This window comes from Mycothermus thermophilus, assembly GCF_041956435.1.
Source record: "Mycothermus thermophilus strain CBS 625.91 unplaced genomic scaffold VTJ04scaffold_1, whole genome shotgun sequence".
NCBI classification, from domain to species: Eukaryota; Fungi; Ascomycota; class Sordariomycetes; order Sordariales; family Chaetomiaceae; genus Mycothermus; species Mycothermus thermophilus.
Genome location: NW_027191427.1, coordinates 2989462 through 3005609, shown reverse-complemented (window position 1 = coordinate 3005609; position 16148 = coordinate 2989462). Strand labels below are relative to the sequence as shown.

The 16148-nt window shown below is 57.4% G+C and overlaps 5 protein-coding genes across 5 annotated transcripts; 4 read left to right on the top strand and 1 right to left on the bottom strand.

Annotated features, from left to right (window-relative positions):
* Nucleotides 1-1160: 1160 nt before the first annotated feature.
* VTJ04DRAFT_1109 (uncharacterized protein) lies at nt 1161-1710 on the top strand (the record flags this gene model as incomplete). The annotated part of the gene is made up of 3 exons (XM_069358761.1): nt 1161-1269; nt 1349-1494; nt 1570-1710. The coding sequence occupies 3 exons, from the start codon at nt 1161-1163 to the stop codon at nt 1708-1710; spliced, it is 396 nt and encodes a 131-aa protein (XP_069223718.1).
* A 724-nt stretch (nt 1711-2434) lies between these two features.
* VTJ04DRAFT_1108 (uncharacterized protein) lies at nt 2435-3765 on the top strand (the record flags this gene model as incomplete). The annotated part of the gene is made up of 2 exons (XM_069358760.1): nt 2435-2961; nt 3060-3765. The coding sequence occupies 2 exons, from the start codon at nt 2435-2437 to the stop codon at nt 3763-3765; spliced, it is 1233 nt and encodes a 410-aa protein (XP_069223717.1).
* Nucleotides 3766-5892: 2127 nt separating this feature from the next.
* VTJ04DRAFT_1107 (uncharacterized protein) lies at nt 5893-9165 on the top strand (the record flags this gene model as incomplete). The annotated part of the gene is made up of 6 exons (XM_069358759.1): nt 5893-6100; nt 6161-6390; nt 6461-6769; nt 6848-7542; nt 7604-8447; nt 8521-9165. The coding sequence occupies 6 exons, from the start codon at nt 5893-5895 to the stop codon at nt 9163-9165; spliced, it is 2931 nt and encodes a 976-aa protein (XP_069223716.1).
* Nucleotides 9166-9829: 664 nt separating this feature from the next.
* Nucleotides 9830-12240, top strand: VTJ04DRAFT_1106 (uncharacterized protein; the record flags this gene model as incomplete). The annotated part of the gene is made up of 6 exons (XM_069358758.1): nt 9830-9874; nt 10027-10081; nt 10159-10232; nt 10322-10650; nt 10720-11943; nt 12021-12240. 6 exons carry the CDS (start codon nt 9830-9832, stop codon nt 12238-12240), a joined length of 1947 nt encoding a protein of 648 aa, XP_069223715.1.
* A 1340-nt stretch (nt 12241-13580) lies between these two features.
* Nucleotides 13581-14636, bottom strand: VTJ04DRAFT_1105 (uncharacterized protein; the record flags this gene model as incomplete). The annotated part of the gene is made up of 2 exons (XM_069358757.1): nt 13581-13687; nt 13778-14636. 2 exons carry the CDS (start codon nt 14634-14636, stop codon nt 13581-13583), a joined length of 966 nt encoding a protein of 321 aa, XP_069223714.1.
* Nucleotides 14637-16148: the final 1512 nt, after the last annotated feature.

Genomic DNA, 16148 nt, shown 5'->3' with positions numbered 1-16148 from the left:
GGCATACCTGAACCACATCTGCGAGCGGAACAGCAACAGCGCATCCAGACGGGAGCCCCCGGCGGTTACGTGTGCTCGAAACGACGCTGCTCGCATACCCGCTCGCGGAGGACTCGGCACTGCACGCCGAGACGGTCATCATGACAAAAACTCATTTCGTAGCCGAGTCAGTTCAAATTGCACCGTTCAGTAGCCATCCAGAAAAACCCCTGCGACGCTATGCATAGCAGAAGCCAAGTTCAGCATTCATCAACAAGAAAAGATGAAGACGCAATGCGTTGAGAGGAAGGCAGCAAAACAGTAAGTAACGCAAGATTTGGCTTGGTGCTCAGGACCCAATTCATTTCAATTCGGTCAAAGTGAAATGAGATCCCAACGGAGAGCGTTTCGCTGGCCCCGCTTACCCCACGATCTCGTCCAAGGCCCTGGTCTCCGATGGCTCGGCAGGGCACACAGTGCACGCTATACGCTGCGCTGGCCTTGTGCGCTCGTCCTAACGCCGTGCCACATCGGCACGCTGGGCACGTGAGGGCAGAGGGCTGTTGATAGTGTTGAATGTCGGGATCGGATATACATACAGAGTGCGCCGTAGTTTGATAGTGTGGATGGTGTCGATGATGTTGCCAGGTGAACGTGTGTTGCAGCGGCCCGATAAGTGGACATCACAGCCAACGCCGGCGGTGCCATTCCCAAACCGTCGAAGCTTAGATAACGTTATTCCTAGAGGCTTGCCAGGTTGGATAAGACAATTCGGCTTGAGCCCGATTCGGGATGTCGGTCTCTCAAAAGAGGAACCTGGAACCTTGGGAGAAGTGAGATTGGTCAGGCTTGAGGAATTGCGAGCTGAACCCTTTCCACCCGGCTTTCAGCGCTTGTTGGCTTGCTGGATGGACAACTTCCGCCTTTGGCCTTTTCAGGCTGCATGGTCAGCTCCCAGCCCCCAGCCCTCAGGTTTCCAGCCGCAGGTGGCACGTGCGTGGGCTGGAGTGCAGCCCCACATTTGTACAGATCTGGCAGCCAGATTGGGAATTCTGCCGGTCCAAATTTTCGATGCCGCCGAGCAAAAGCTGACCGCTTTCTGATTCTGAAGCGACGAAGGCAAGCCCATCGTCATCGTCTCGCAACAACACCAACAACGACGACGCAATCAACCTGCAGCCATGTCCGCAACAGCCGTTGAGAGCGCGCCAACCCCGGCGCTGGCGCCGGCAACAAACCCAACTGCAGCACCCGTGGGGACGACGAAATTTCTCGGGCTGCGCAAGAACGGTTCGCCTCTCCGATCCCTACTCAATTTCGGCATTCAATGCCTTGTCTGAACATCTTCCCGCTGATACTCCGAACGCAGGCAAGCAATGGCATGAGCCCAAGAAAGCGTTCCGTCCGACGAAGGGTTTGACATCGTACGAGCAACGGGCGAAGGCGAGGATCGCGCAGGCGGCGGCGAAGGCGAAGGAAAGAGAGTTAAAGGCGGAGAAGGAGGCGGAGAGACAAGTAGGTTTCCGGGGACACTTTGACACACACATGGTGCAGAGAGAGGAGGGATATGCTGACCGCTGTCGACTACAGAAACGGATCCAAGCGATCAAGGAGAGGAGAGCTGCCAAGGAGGAGAAAGAGCGCTACGAGCAGCTGGCGGCCAAGATGCACAAGAAGAGGCTGGAGCGGTTGAAGCGGAAGGAGAAGAGGAATAAGCTGCTCAACTCATGAGTTGGGGGTTGGTAGGGTTGGAAGAGGAGTTTTTGCTGCCTGCCTGTGGCGTCTGGCAGGACACAACACGACCATGATACCCAGAAAATATCTATGCCGAGTCCGAGATGAGAGGCGCCAGGCCAGCGTCTGTTACGGGCAATGAGGCCAGGGACGGAACGGGACGTAAAGGCTTGGCTCGAGGGATTCAACCCTGCCGGAGCTTTGAGGGGAGGTGGGAAAGGGTGACAGAGGAGGGGCATCGCAGTCGACTCTGGAAGATGTGGTGCTCGCCTCTGGACTGTCCCACCCGGCATGAGCCGTGCAAATGTTGCTAATGGAGTGTATGTAAGCTCTGGTGAGCAAAACAATACGCTGCCAATATTGAATGCCAACTGCCCAAGGTGGATTGACCCCAAGAAGCCAGCCTTGCATCCGTTGTATCGAGGCCCAACCTACCTGAGTTACACAGACAACCATCTTGTGCTGTTGAAGTGCAGAAACTCGCACACAGTGAGGCTTGTTTACGCATCCTTGGTTCAATCACATGCCTCGTCCCCACCAACCGCGCTGCATGCCCCACCTCCCAAACACCCAGCTCCAGGGTCTCCTGACTTCACCGGCTCCGCCAACACTCCCAACGTTCAAGGTTGGATCCCGTCTAGCGCCCTCGTGCAACTCACCAACCCAAGCCCCCAGCCCACCCTCCAGTTGATCGTCAGGCCCCCGGTTCCCGGCCCGAGCCATGGCCCAGAATGGCGGCGATGCGCCGTCGTCCTACAACAAGGCGGCGTCGCCGCCGCCGCCATTTGGGCGCCCGAGACATCAGATAAAACGCTCCATATCAGAACTATCCTCACCTATCCGCCTGTGCAGGGACAACACCAGCACGCCTCACGCATCAGCGACATCTATAGGCACCGCCACATCAGGGAAGAGCGAGGCGACGGCGACGACGACGACACGCGACGCGCGTCCAGGTCCACAGTCTGCGTCGATCCTGACCCGCAGCTCTTTCGACTGGTCTGTTGCAGCACCACCGCAGTCTGAGGGGGTCACGCCTGGGTTTACTCCAAGCGGGAGTCGGCGGACGAGTATTTTGTACGTCTCGGCGGGAGAGGAGGAAGGAATCATGCCGGCGACGACAGCGGCAGCAACAACAATCGCAGCGACCAAGGCTACGAAGGAGAATGGTGTTGGGATGAATGGCAACGGTGGACTAGCGGCCGTTGCTCTCGCCAGGGAACAGCAACGGGCCGTGGCGCATGAGAGGTGAGTTGAGTCCGTCACCAGACTCGATTACTTTTCCTCTCATATCCTACTCTTACCATCGAACTGAACAACCACTGACGTCCCTTTCCTACACTCAGCGCCCTCCGCCGTTCCCTTGCCGAACTCGAAACCTTCACCACCGCCACCACCACCCAGCTCAACGACACCTGCTACTCCTTCCTCGACAAGCTCTCTGCCCTACAATCCACCATCACCTCCCTCCAAGAGCTCGCGCAACACGCGCAACACCTCTGCAGCACGTTCGACTCGGACACGCGCGAGCTCGAGTCCGACACTCTTGCCCAACTGGACAGCTTCGCCGACTTTGCAGACCAACAAGCGCGCATCGAAGCGCTGCAACAACGCGTGCGCGCGAGCAGGGAGAAGGTGGACGGGCTGAGCGAGCGCGTGGATCGGGTGCGCCGGCGGGTAGAGGGTTGGGAACGCGCGGATCGCGCGTGGCAGGAGAAGACAAGGAAGCGGCTCAAGGCATTTTGGGTGGTCACGTCGGTGGTTGCGGCGGTGTTGGTGGTGGCGGTTGTGGCGGCGAGGTTTGGGTTGGTGCCGGCGCCTCCTCCTTCTCCTTCGCCACAGGAAGGGTCGGCAGTGGGGGATACGGCGACACCGGTGGTCGGGGATGCTGTTGATGGTCAGAAGGTCATGATCCTGGATGGAGACCCGCTCAAGAAGATCGAGGGGACAGGGGACGGTGGGATGTGGAATAACACTGGGCCAGACTCCAGGTCGTCGTTATTATCGCAAGAGGAGGAACCGGATGTGTTGAGGGTGTTTGATGAGTTATAGGAGTGGGAGTACTGGGAGAAGGATGGTGCATTTCCAGCATTGCAGGATATCAAGCATGGGTCAGGTTTATGTTCGGCGTTTGGTTGATTTGGGATAGAGGGTTTGGAGTTCAAACCATGGCTTGGTCACCGGAGAAAAGTCCGCTGGAAGGATCAATATTTTTCTCATTGTTTTCCGGTTTCCTTGGGTAATTTCGTCAAAACATGAGTCCTCGGAGCAACCTCGTGGTAATCGTGCCAGGTCATGGTTCTTTTGATGCTGACAACCACGTAAGCCCGGTGGCAAAGCAGCATCGCTAGGTACGGCGTTGCGACGGGGCTATTGCTCTCTAGTTCACCGAGGATATTCAACGTCCACCACGTTGCTTGTATGTACTATATTCAGCCACTTCATCTCCGTTCTTCGGCGCAAACATGTCGCCGCTGTGGGCTGCGCTGTTGAGCCGCCACAGGGTTTGCGTAACGGTGGTGTTAAGTGACAAGGCGCAGTAAGTCTCTTGGGCGGCTGCCCTGCCAGTTGACCCCTCAACCCCTCAGAGGGGCCCGTTGATGGATGAAGAGTGCATACGAGTAACGTCAGATTTGGGGGATTCAAGGCTCCGGGAATAGGGCACATCAGACCCTAGGGAGGTTTTCCTCGGGGCCCTGACCTGACGGGATTCCGAGGTTCGTCGGGCGTTGGAATGCCCGGGTCTGATCTGCAAACCTAGAGCTTCCAAAAACAGCGCACATTCAGGCGCTCGACCTTTGCCATCATCCACAGATGCACCGAACGGTACAATTTCTCCACGTGGAGACTTTTTAGGATTTGCTGGAAATAAAACTGTCCATGGTTGCTTGCTGTGTTCGGCATAAGTCCATCCAAAGATTCCTCTGCCGGAGCCCCGTCTCACAGCATGACATGTGCAACACAGTCAGCAACAGCCTGCCATGAGGCGGGTCCGGGAGTTGGGCGACCTGAGCCATTGAGCCAAGACCGCGCTTCCGTCCAAACCTGATGGTGGTGCTCGTGGGAAAGAAGCAAACGTCATTGAGAGCGTCTCACTGCGCCACCTGCCGCCTGCGTCATTGGCACAACACCCCGGTTGGAGGAAACCGCCCCCAGGATTTCCGTTGCAGGTTTGGGGGTGGTTTTCTTCCCCCTTCCGCAAAGTGCACATCTTCAAACCAGAAAATCGGCCAACGACAGCCAAACACATGCAAAGGAGCAACCGTCCTGGGAACCGGCTGCGGGCATGTTGGGCGGATCCCGGGCAACCTGAAAAGAAGATCCATCCGTGACGGGAAGTAGACGCGCCCAGCGAACACCGCCCCGGCTCCAAGACTCTTGGAAGCGCCGGATGTCTTGTATTGTCTTGGGTGACCCACGGATTCGACTCGAGCTACTTATACTGAGGTAGTTGACAAAGGGATCTTCCGTCCGTTTGATCCCATACGCACCTTACTTACCGAGTCTCCTCAAGGTGTGTCTTGCCGCTGATCAGCATCTGGGACTGCGGGGATCTTGCGTCCTTCTGTGCACTCCTAATACACGTGCCCCTAGTCAATGTTATTCCCCAATAAATATACCCAGGCTGGGCGCACCCTCTCTGTGCTGATTTCATCATTTGGCCCCCATATCTTTTCCTTGTTTGACTTGGTTGTAGGACAAACCGGGTCCACGAAACGACGTGAGCCAGCCTGACGTTAATACCTAGGTACTTGCTCGTTACTCTACCAGTCGTCGTCGTCGTTGTTGGAAGCTGAAGTTGGCGAACACAAACGCTGGACCAACAGAAAGTGGAAGCGAGTAACGTCTGGTTTCACAACCATCCAACTCAGGCCTGTCCAGCTACCAACTTGGCGCAACAAGAACAACGGGCACACAACAAAGGCGCATCAGCACTCTCTTCCTTTCACGAACCCACGAAACGAATAGCCTGCACTCAATATTCTTCTTGCCGACTTTTCCCTGAGATCGCGAGGCTTTGTGACGCTGCTGCGGTGCCCGGAATCACACGACCTACACCTCGCGCATCGAACCTAGACTATAATCACCCGCTACTACCTCCGCCCCTCCAACAGCGAGAACCGCCGTCCCCTTTCTATTGGCCTGACTCCCTACATCTTAACCAGCATACGGAGAGACATGACCACAGACATTGGGTTGGGCGTGCCCAACGGCGTCAACGGCGCCAACAACGTCAACGGCATCAACGGCGTCCCCAAAGAAAACGGAAACGGAACTGCGGTGCCGCCGGGAAAGACGGTCGTGGAGCTCCCAGTGCGGACAGCCCCAGCCCCTGCGTCCGAACCATCTTCACCAAAGCATGCCCTGACGGGAAAACAAGAACACTGTCGGTCGCTCAATCTTCTCTAACATGTCTGGGGAGGTATCCGCTGACTAGACGCCCCAGATCTGAAAAGGGAGCTCATCTCGGAGCAAGTAAAATGGGAAATCTCGGAGCTCAACTCACCCACGGCGCTCCGGCGGTTCGGCGCACCCTTCAAGTCACCCTACGGCGAGGTGTCACCGTACGACTCGGAGCTGCCCATCCTGCGTTACATCTTTGTCCACCACGTTCGCGAATTCCCCTTTCTCGATAAGGCGAAGGAGAAGGAGTTTTGGCAGGATAAACTGCAAGTGGTAAGGAACCCCGCGCCGCCGTACCGGATATACCTATGCTCTCGGTGCTAAGAGTTACCTGTCTCCCAAGTTTCTCGAATCGTTCGCCAGCAAGAACATCTCATCGTCGGAGGACCGGCTGGAGGAGACCAAGCGGAGGAAACTGGCCACCAAGGCGAAGAAGCTGGTGGAGCTGATGATGGTGTCGGGGATTCCGACGTCTTCGGGGTTTGAGGAAAGGATCAGGTTTTCCGAGATCGAGATCGTCGATGCAAATGCCATTGATAGCGGCATCATCTCCACGATGCCCGAGGGTAACTACTTGAATGGCTGGGATGTCAACGTCGCCGGCGTCCGCCTCGTCTCCGTAAAGAGGAACTGGCGCCAGCATATGCACGCTGTTAGTGGTCTCAGTCCCTGCCCCACGCACACGGGCAACCTTCTTGAAGGGATTTGATCAGCTAACCGTCAAGTTAAGGAATTTCTACTTCGGGTCAAGAGGAAGAATGGCGGAGAGTACTACGTCGGCCGGCGGTACGGCGACTTTGCGCGGTTACATAAGAGGCTTCGCACCGAGCTGCCTGGCCGCATCCTCCCGCCGCTCCCGACCAAGAACAAGACCAATTCTACCGCGCCGAACGACCTCAGCGACCAAGACAACCTCAGCCATGGGTCTGAAACGTCGTCCCTGTCCTCCCTGTCAATACGAGCTCCCAGCACGCCCGGACTTAACGGTTCTACGAACGATGTGAGCCAGAGGCACCTGACGGTTCAGGACCAACGCGCCGTTGATCGACGTTCATCGCCGCGCAACTCGGTCGATGACAGGCCACCGACCCCGTCCCTCCTCAGTCCAAGATTTCGGGACATCTTTGGCTACAATAAGGCGACTCCGGATGCCGCGGTTGCCAAGCCGCCAGAGGTCGTCTTGTGGAGGGAGACCCAGAGGGTCTCGCTGCGCGCGTACCTCCGGACACTCCTGCACAATCCTCAGATTGCCACTACCAAGGCCATGGAGGAGTTCTTGACCAAAGATCCGATGACGCTGACCGAGGAGGATAAGGAGGATATTGCCCGCCGGAAAAAGGTGGACGAGAAGCGCGTGGAGGAGCAGAAGAAGTTCTATGAGATCGCCAGGCGGCGGGCGGCGGAGTTGGATGTTTACATGGAACAGTATGTTGTGTCTCCTTTTTCATGCTAGGGGTTGGATACCTTGCTGACAGAACTGCAACAGATTCCGGCAAGACATTGTCGAGCGCAACGGCCTCACGGCGCTCTTCGCCGAGATTCGTGAAAAGGAAACCATCCAGGACCTCAGCCTGCAGTACCAAAAGTTCGCCGAATGGCTGCGCATCGAGGTTGCCGCCACCATCTACCACCTGTTCCTCGCCGAGGACAACTCGCCCGAGCTGTTCGCCCAGCTCAAGCGCATCCACTCGCTCGTGCCCTACACGGTCGTCAAGAATGTCATCAGGGTGGCCAACCCGGCCGCCGTTATGAGCAGCATTCTGGACATCTTCCTCGCGCAGCCGTTCGGGAGCCGGTCCCTCATGCAGCGCATCTTCTCCATGACGTTGCACGACGGGATCCGCAGCTTCCAAAGATCCATCGACGCGCTGGCCGAGAAGATCGACGATGCCGTGTTTGTCGAGAAGCTCAAGGCGTACACGGACGCGGACGAGGAGACCAAGCAAGCCATTCGCGCGGAAGCGCAAAGCGAGGGAACCGATGTTCTTGTCGTGATCCTCCGGTCGGAGCTCATCGGCCCCGCGCTCGAGCCGCCCCAGATCGAGAGGCTGTTCAATGCCTACGTGGCGTTCAACAACGCGGTGGAGAACGTGGATGAGGAGCTGCGCCAGGGCGCGCAGCTCTTCTCGTACCTCAAGCAGCTCATGAAGCTCTACACTCGGCAGCGGGATAAGGCCATGATGTTGAGCCTGATTGAGGAGCCGGTGACGTTGCAGCTGTTCAGGGACTTGTTTACCATCTTTTACGAGCCGCTCGTGAGGGTGTACAAGTCGGCGAACGTCTACAACAGCGTCACGGACTTTGCCACGTTTGTGGATGATATGATCCAGGTGAGTGACTTGCAAAGAACCCATACAGCCACTCACTCGGTCTGGGCGATAGAGCTAACAGAATTGCCACCAGGTCGTCGAACGCTGTCGCGACCAAGACGCATCCGCCGATCCTAACCAGACGGTCCAGGCCTTCATCGACCTCTGCGCGCGCCACGAGCACAATTTCTACAAGTTTGTGCACGAGGTGCACACGCACGACAACGGGCTGTTTACGCAACTCATGGGCTGGATCGAGCGGATCCTGGAATTCCTCCGGCACGGGCCCAAGAACGGCAGCCTCGACATCAACGCGCTCTTCGAAGGGGCCGTGGCGCAAGGCGTCATCGACCGGGACAAGGCCGTCGCCGAGATCGACGCGCTCATTGCCTGGCAGGAAGCGAGGAAGAAGTGGCACCACAGCAAGACCAGGCAGAAAATGGCGGCCGAGGCGGACGATGGGATCCCCGGGGCGCTGGCGTTCCGGTCGAGTGACTTTGGGCTGGACCAGGCGGATCTGGAGGAGATGGCGTACGACGTGGAGGACGATTCGGACGACGAGGCGTGGGCGGAGGCGGAGGACGATTTGGATCCCATCGAGGCGGAAAGGAGAAGGCGTGCAAGAAGGCAGGACCGGCTGCGCAGGAACGCCGGGGAACCCGAGAAGCCCGAGGTGAGCGAGGTGCATAAATTGAGGGAGAACTTTTTGACTATGTTGAGGATGGTATTGGCGGAATAGACTTTGGAGGGAGCCTCATCCTGGCGTTGGTGTTTTGGGGGCTTGTCTGGAGATATCCGGGATTGCTGTCATCATTGTTGTTCTTGGTGGTTGTGGCTTGAAGGCATTCAATCAACACCTAGAGCTGGCTTTCTTGTACTTTGCCAACAACCTCGTCCTGTAAGGACGCATACCTTGGCTGCTGCATCACATAGAATTATGAATTAGAAAGCATTGTAATTGCATCCACCGGATTGGAGAGTCAAAAGTGTGAATGTGATCAGCTTCCCAAAGTTGATGATATGCAACTGATCTTGAATGAGCCGAGGATCAATTCAGGTGTGGATCACCCCTCCTTCCTCCTTCTTTGCTGTCCCGCCCTCCAACAGCGGAGACAGCGCTGCCCCACCTTCCCGCTGAGCTTCTGCACTCGGCCGCCGCTCCGCTCCTCCATTCCCGGGCCAAGCCAGCCAAAGGCAGGGTGGGTCGGGGCGCGGCCTTCGCCGGCAACTCGGGTAATCAGTCGACGCTGATTGGTCCAGAGGCTGGCAGGCCGCTGGAAGTTGTCGGGAATTGGACCAACTCCAACACAACTTGAACTTCAGAACATGAGAAGGCAGAGAGGCTCGACTTGTTCCCCTTGATGCCCACCACCACCTCTCCCTTCCGACCTCGATAGACAACAATGGCATCCTCAATGGCTTGGAGGCGTCTGGCCTCGTCGCCGGCGGTGAGTTTTTGGCGTCTTCTCCCACTGTCCCGCACCACGAGCAGCAGTGCACGCTCCTCCAATTCCCTCGTTCTGCCACACCACCACGATGCACATGATGACGACGTCCGTGTCGCGGATGAGCCGAGCTAATCAGATGTCTCTTGTTGCAGTTCTCACGTGTGTCCAGGAGCCCGCTTCGGGCCTTTTCCACGACTCGGCCAGCTGGTAGGTTGACTTCACAGCAGCAGGAAAGATGGCACATTGGGTTTAGAACTAACCTGGTTGCTCTTCTCTCTCGGCAGCCCGCGTCATCGCCAGCGGCCCGCTCCGCGCAAAGGAGGCCTCGCCCCATGTCAGCCGCAAGTACCCGGTCATTGTACGTCGTTGTCCTCGTCCTCGTCCGTTTTCGACTCCTCCGTTGCATCTCCCCCGCCGCTGACTTTGTTTCCCCGCACACAACTATAGGACCACGAGTACGATGCCGTCGTTGTGGGTGCCGGTGGTGCCGGTCTGCGTGCCGCCTTCGGCCTGGCCGAGGCCGGTTTCAACACGGCTTGCATCTCCAAGCTCTTCCCCACGCGGTCACACACCGTCGCTGCCCAGGGTGGCATCAACGCTGCCCTCGGCAACATGCACGAGGACGACTGGCGTTGGCACATGTACGACACCGTCAAGGGCTCCGACTGGCTCGGTGACCAGGACGCTATCCACTACATGACCCGCGAGGCCCCGGCTTCCATCGTCGAGCTCGAGAACTACGGCTGCCCGTTCTCTCGTACCGAGGATGGCAAGATGTAGGTGATTTCCCATGGAAGACAGAGACTTGCCGGGAAACAATGAGCTGACGGATTTCCTCTCAACAGCTACCAGCGTGCTTTCGGTGGTCAGTCCCAGAAGTACGGCAAGGGCGGCCAGGCCTACCGCTGCTGCGCCGCCGCCGATCGTACTGGCCACGCGCTCCTCCACACCCTCTACGGCCAGTCCCTCAGGCACAACACCAACTACTTCATTGAGTACTTCGCCATTGACCTGATCATGCAGGATGGCGAGTGCCGTGGTGTGATCGCCTACAACCAAGAGGACGGTACTCTGCACCGCTTCTTCGCCAACAACACGGTTCTGGCCACCGGTGGCTACGGGCGTGCCTACTTCAGCTGCACCTCGGCCCACACTTGCACGGGCGACGGCATGGCCATGGTTGCCCGTGCCGGCCTGCCCAACCAGGATCTCGAGTTCGTCCAGTTCCATCCCACCGGTATCTACGGCGCCGGTTGCCTGATCACTGAGGGTGCCCGCGGTGAGGGTGGCTACCTGCTCAACTCGGAAGGTGAGCGCTTCATGGAGCGCTACGCCCCGACCGCCAAGGATCTTGCCTCCCGTGACGTCGTCTCGCGCTCCATGACCATGGAGATCCGTGAGGGCCGTGGTGTCGGCCCGGAGAAGGACCACATCTACCTCCAGCTCAGCCACCTGCCGCCCGAGATCCTGGCCGAGCGTCTCCCGGGTATCTCGGAGACGGCCGCCATTTTCGCCGGCGTCGACGTCCGCAAGCAGCCCATCCCCGTCCTGCCCACCGTGCACTACAACATGGGTGGTATCCCGACCCGCTACACGGGCGAGGTGCTGACCATCGACGAGAACGGCAACGACAAGGTTGTGCCCGGCCTCTTCGCCTGCGGTGAGACTGCCTGCGTGTCGGTCCACGGTGCCAACCGCCTGGGTGCCAACTCACTGCTCGATCTGGTCGTCTTCGGCCGCGCCGTGTCGCACACGATTCGCGACAAGTTCACTCCGGGCGCCAAGCTCAAGCCCGTTGCCGCTGATGCCGGTGCGGAGTCGATCGAGGTTCTGGACAAGATCCGCAACGCCGACGGCCCCAAGAGCACTGCCGAGATCCGCCTGGCCATGCAGAAGACGATGCAGCGTGAGGTCAGCGTGTTCCGCACCCAGGAGAGCTTGGACGAGGGCGTCCGCCAGATCACCGAGATCGACAAGATGTTCTCGCAGGTCGGCATCAAGGACCGCAGCATGATCTGGAACTCGGACCTCGTGGAGACGCTGGAGCTGAGGAACTTGCTCACTTGCGCGTAAGTAGCTCCCCGTTTTGATGCTGGGTATTGGTAAGAGAAGAAAAAAGAGCTAACAAAATCCTCCCCAACAACAGCACCCAGACGGCCGTGGCGGCAGCCAACCGCAAGGAGTCGCGCGGCGCGCACGCCCGCGAGGACTACCCGGAGCGCGACGACAAGAACTGGATGAAGCACACGCTCAGCTGGCAGAAGGAGCCGCACGGCAAGGTGGAGCTCAAGTACCGCCGCGTCATCGACACCACCCTCGACGAGAACGAGTGCAAGCCCGTTCCGCCCGTCAAGCGTGTGTACTAAGCGTCGTAATTCCGGGGTGGTTGGTTGGTATAGGTTGGCAGGAAGGGGGTTTGGCAGTCAGTGTTTGAACAGATGGAAAGGAGCAGCTGTATCGAGGGGGAAAGGACTGATGGTCGCATCGACGGCGTAGGTTGGGTGGTGGTTGGATGAATTGTCCTTCCAGGGTCGAATGCATCGCATCATAGGTATCGAGGTTCGGCGCTTGGATTGAAAAATAACTAAATAGGATTCAGGGGCCGCGGAGAATGCTGCGGAGGGGAATCTTGTTTGATTGTGTACCTATTTCGGGCGGAAAATTGAGGTGTACTGATAAAAAAAATAACGGAATTCGTCGTTCTATTTGGGTTGCGAGTTTGCTTATTGTGTCATGGATGTATCACCTGATGCTAGGAGTAGTAGTTGAGTTTGATGTGGCTGAGATGTAGCAGCCTGGCTTCTGTATAACACAAACATGGAGATAATAACAGGGGATGAGAGGACGATAGTCAGAGTCAACAACGAGGGTGATGATACCTAATCGTTTGGGCTTCATGTTACCGTGGGAAACCATCGACTTCATGGTGTCTCTGGCAAGGGTTTGGAGGATGTTGGGTATCATGAGGTATTAGCTTTGGTCTGCGTACTGGCCTCAATCTGAGATCCCTCTGTGTTATGACCTACAGAGTGCCTTTAGCATCTTCCATCGGCTGATTGAGAAGTTCTTGGGACGTGTCATGCCATGACTTGCAAATTCACCATGACGGGACGGCAGCGGGGACGGCACAGCTGGAGGGAGTTCAAAGAGCTAAGGTAGTCATCTTACCAACAGTACCGACGGATAGGTTTGCCCGAGGATACTGAATGAGCAATGGCTTGGGCCAGTAGTAGGAGCATGGCTATTGAGCAGCTTGGCTCAGTCCTGACTAACCTAGGTGTCAACATAGCTAAGCACATTAGTTCGTGCTTAGTTGTTGGTCTAAGTCCTAGTCAAGTTCTCTGTACTATATAAGAGGTTACTGGTAGGAGGAATACTCGTCAGAACCAAACTAGTACCAAACTATTTTAAGACACCTTAGATTTTTCACTCATCGCAATCTTGGTCGATCGAACAACGTTTTTTTGCTTCAACAGAACGTGTGGGTATTAATTTTGGATCTACTTAAAGAAAGAGAAAACGCTGACTCCGTGTATCCAGAGTATAACCGCATCCAACCCAACCAAGCCTTGCCCCCTTGCCGTCTAGATCTAGGGAGGAGATCTCTAGATAGTTCTCACCAGCCCCTGAGACAGGACAGTCCATTCAGATGAGGCCAACAACCACTTCTTGTGCAAGAAAGCGAGACGCGCAGGCAACAGTCATCTCACAACACCGCCGACTCCGGGACAAGTTCCAACTCTGTCCGCTCGGCCGTCGTGTACCAAATCGCCGCCTCGATGATGCGCGCGATAACACGCAGATCTTCGTCATCTGCATAAGGTAAACAAACAAGACGGTCAGTCATTTCCAACACAGTCAAATCAAGACATAGTACTCAATCAAACAGGGGACCAAACTCACTCCTTGGCGCGTAAATCATGGTAAACGTTCTCGGCAGCGGCGCCTGCACCGCCCACCATCCGTTGTCCTTGCCCTTCTCCCACGCCATGGGGTGCCGCTCGCCCCAGCCCTTCTCGCACACCTCGCGAATGTCGTCCGGGTGCAGGTTCATGTGCATGCTGCGGTCGGCGTTGTGGACGTGCACCACCTCGCCGTTGCCGTGGACGTTGACGGGCCGGCGCGCAAAGAGCGCCAGGCCGTGCTTCTCGACGCAGCTCGTGGCCGTGACGAAGTCGGCCGGGCGGCGGGCCGCGAGCGCGGCGAGGCTGGCGCGCAGCCGGCTCGAAGGCCCCGCGGCGCCGTGCTGGTCGAGCTGTCTCTGCGGCGCGAGGCCGGCGACGTTGGGCCGCGGACCGGGCCGGTAGGGGAGGCTGGAGGAGAGGATGCCGGTGCTGGGCTTCTGCGCCGGATCGGCCTCGGGAGCGCGCAGCGGGTCGCGGAGGGTGAAGAGGCGGTAGAAGGTCAGGCGGGCCCAGCCGGCCGGGGTGGGCGGGGTGCCGCCGGGGCCGAGCTTGAGGAAGTTGAGGTAGTCGTTGTGGGCGAGCAGGCCGAGGGGCAGGGAGAGGAGGACGACGTCGAGGACGGGCCGCGAGACGAAGTGCATGCCCACCACGAGGACAGCGGAGAGGGTGAGCAGGGCCCAGCCGTCCAGGGTGATGCGGAAGCGGTCCTGGCGGAGGGCCATGTCAGGGGGTAGAGGGAGGGCGGGGTGCGGGAGCAATGGGTGGTTGTTCCCGCCCGGCTGAGGATGTGGTGGTTTCTCTTCGATGCCCATCTTGAGAGAGAGGGTTTTGGGCGGTTCTGTGATGGTGACAGACATTGGAGGAAGGGTGGTGAAGAGGGATGATGGATGTAGTTGAAGGCGAAGTCTGAGAGAGGTGGTCGAATTGGAGGATTTTGAACAGAAGTCAACAAGCCAGTTCAAGGTGAGTCTAAAGGATGAGATGTAAGACGAATGTATAAGACGGGGGTTACTACGTCAAGAAAGTACCAGGGATAGCCACGTCGCTGAGGAGGTTTCGCTGGCAAAACGATGAAAGCTCCGGGACACGAGATGAGGTGGACAAAGGGGAGCGCTCTTCCTTCTTCAATTTTTGAGGTTTCTCAAAGGCATCCCGGTGAGAGCCAACACTGGAGCACCGGCTGGTCGTCCAGACTGGCGACGGACCACAATGGGTGTGCCACGCAGGTAGCTGCATGGGCACGAGGAAGGTTGGTGGAAGATGACCGGGAGTCCGAGGTGCGACCCGGACGGCGGCCGGCGAACGGGCATTGGCCCCTCTCGGGGCCGTTGGGGACCTTGAGGGGCTTTGCGAGTGGACAAAGGCGGGATCGAAACGGAAATGATGCATTGCTAGTACACAGCTGAACGGGACAGGAGTGGTTCCAGGACTCTGGTTGTAGAAGCACGTGGATGCAAACATAGTCTGTTCTAGACTGATATGGCAGATGATGGCAGCGTCGGGTATGGCCTGGTTGGACAAATTCCAGATGGCTGCGGCAAACTCGGAGCGGTGGAAGCAAGTAACAAGCTGACCACGTTGAGGCCTGCATGTCAAGTGAGACAAGTACCTCCTACGCACTTCAGTGCCAGGTATGTTCAGGTGTGCTTGGACAGACGGGCGCACATGTGCTGTCCAGCAGTTATCCGTTCCGTGCCCTATCGAGGAGTCTGCGGAGAGGGGGATCGGCGGAGGCCGCTCTATACCGAGGTCCTCGTGGCGTTGGTGGAGGGGACCTGAACATTCCCGATCTTGGAAATAGAGTACGGAGTAGATGTACTATAAACCTCACGTTGCGGGATTCCATCTTGACCGCCTTGCCTGACTCGGGGCGTGTCTACTCAAGTCATGGAGGTACCTCATGGAGGCGGCTCGGACTCGGGCAGGGCAGGTCTTTGAAAGGGCGGAAGCTCGCTCTCGGTCTTTGAGGGGTTGCGAGGTGCTTACTATTATGGAAGATGGCCGATCCGCTTGACTGAGTTGGGACCTTGAATCCTACGGAGTATGGTCATGGGAAGGGTGGGCAGCATGCAGCCACCTGCGGCCACCAACGCCATGTCTAATCCATCCCCCGCGATCCCAACTAATAAACGGCAATTTCGAAATACCAGTGTGTATAGCGTCGATTGATTCATGGATGTCCTGGAATTCAGGTCAGAGAGTTTCAGTACCAGTCAGGCGCTATACTTCTCGGATAAAACCATATACTAGAGAGATCCTGAGGGATTTTTAATTTTAGAATGGTCAGCGACGTCATGTTCGATAGTTGATAGATACGGAGTAATAGATCCGGCAGATCTGGAGAAGGCAGAGAGGTTCCATGCTCTTGT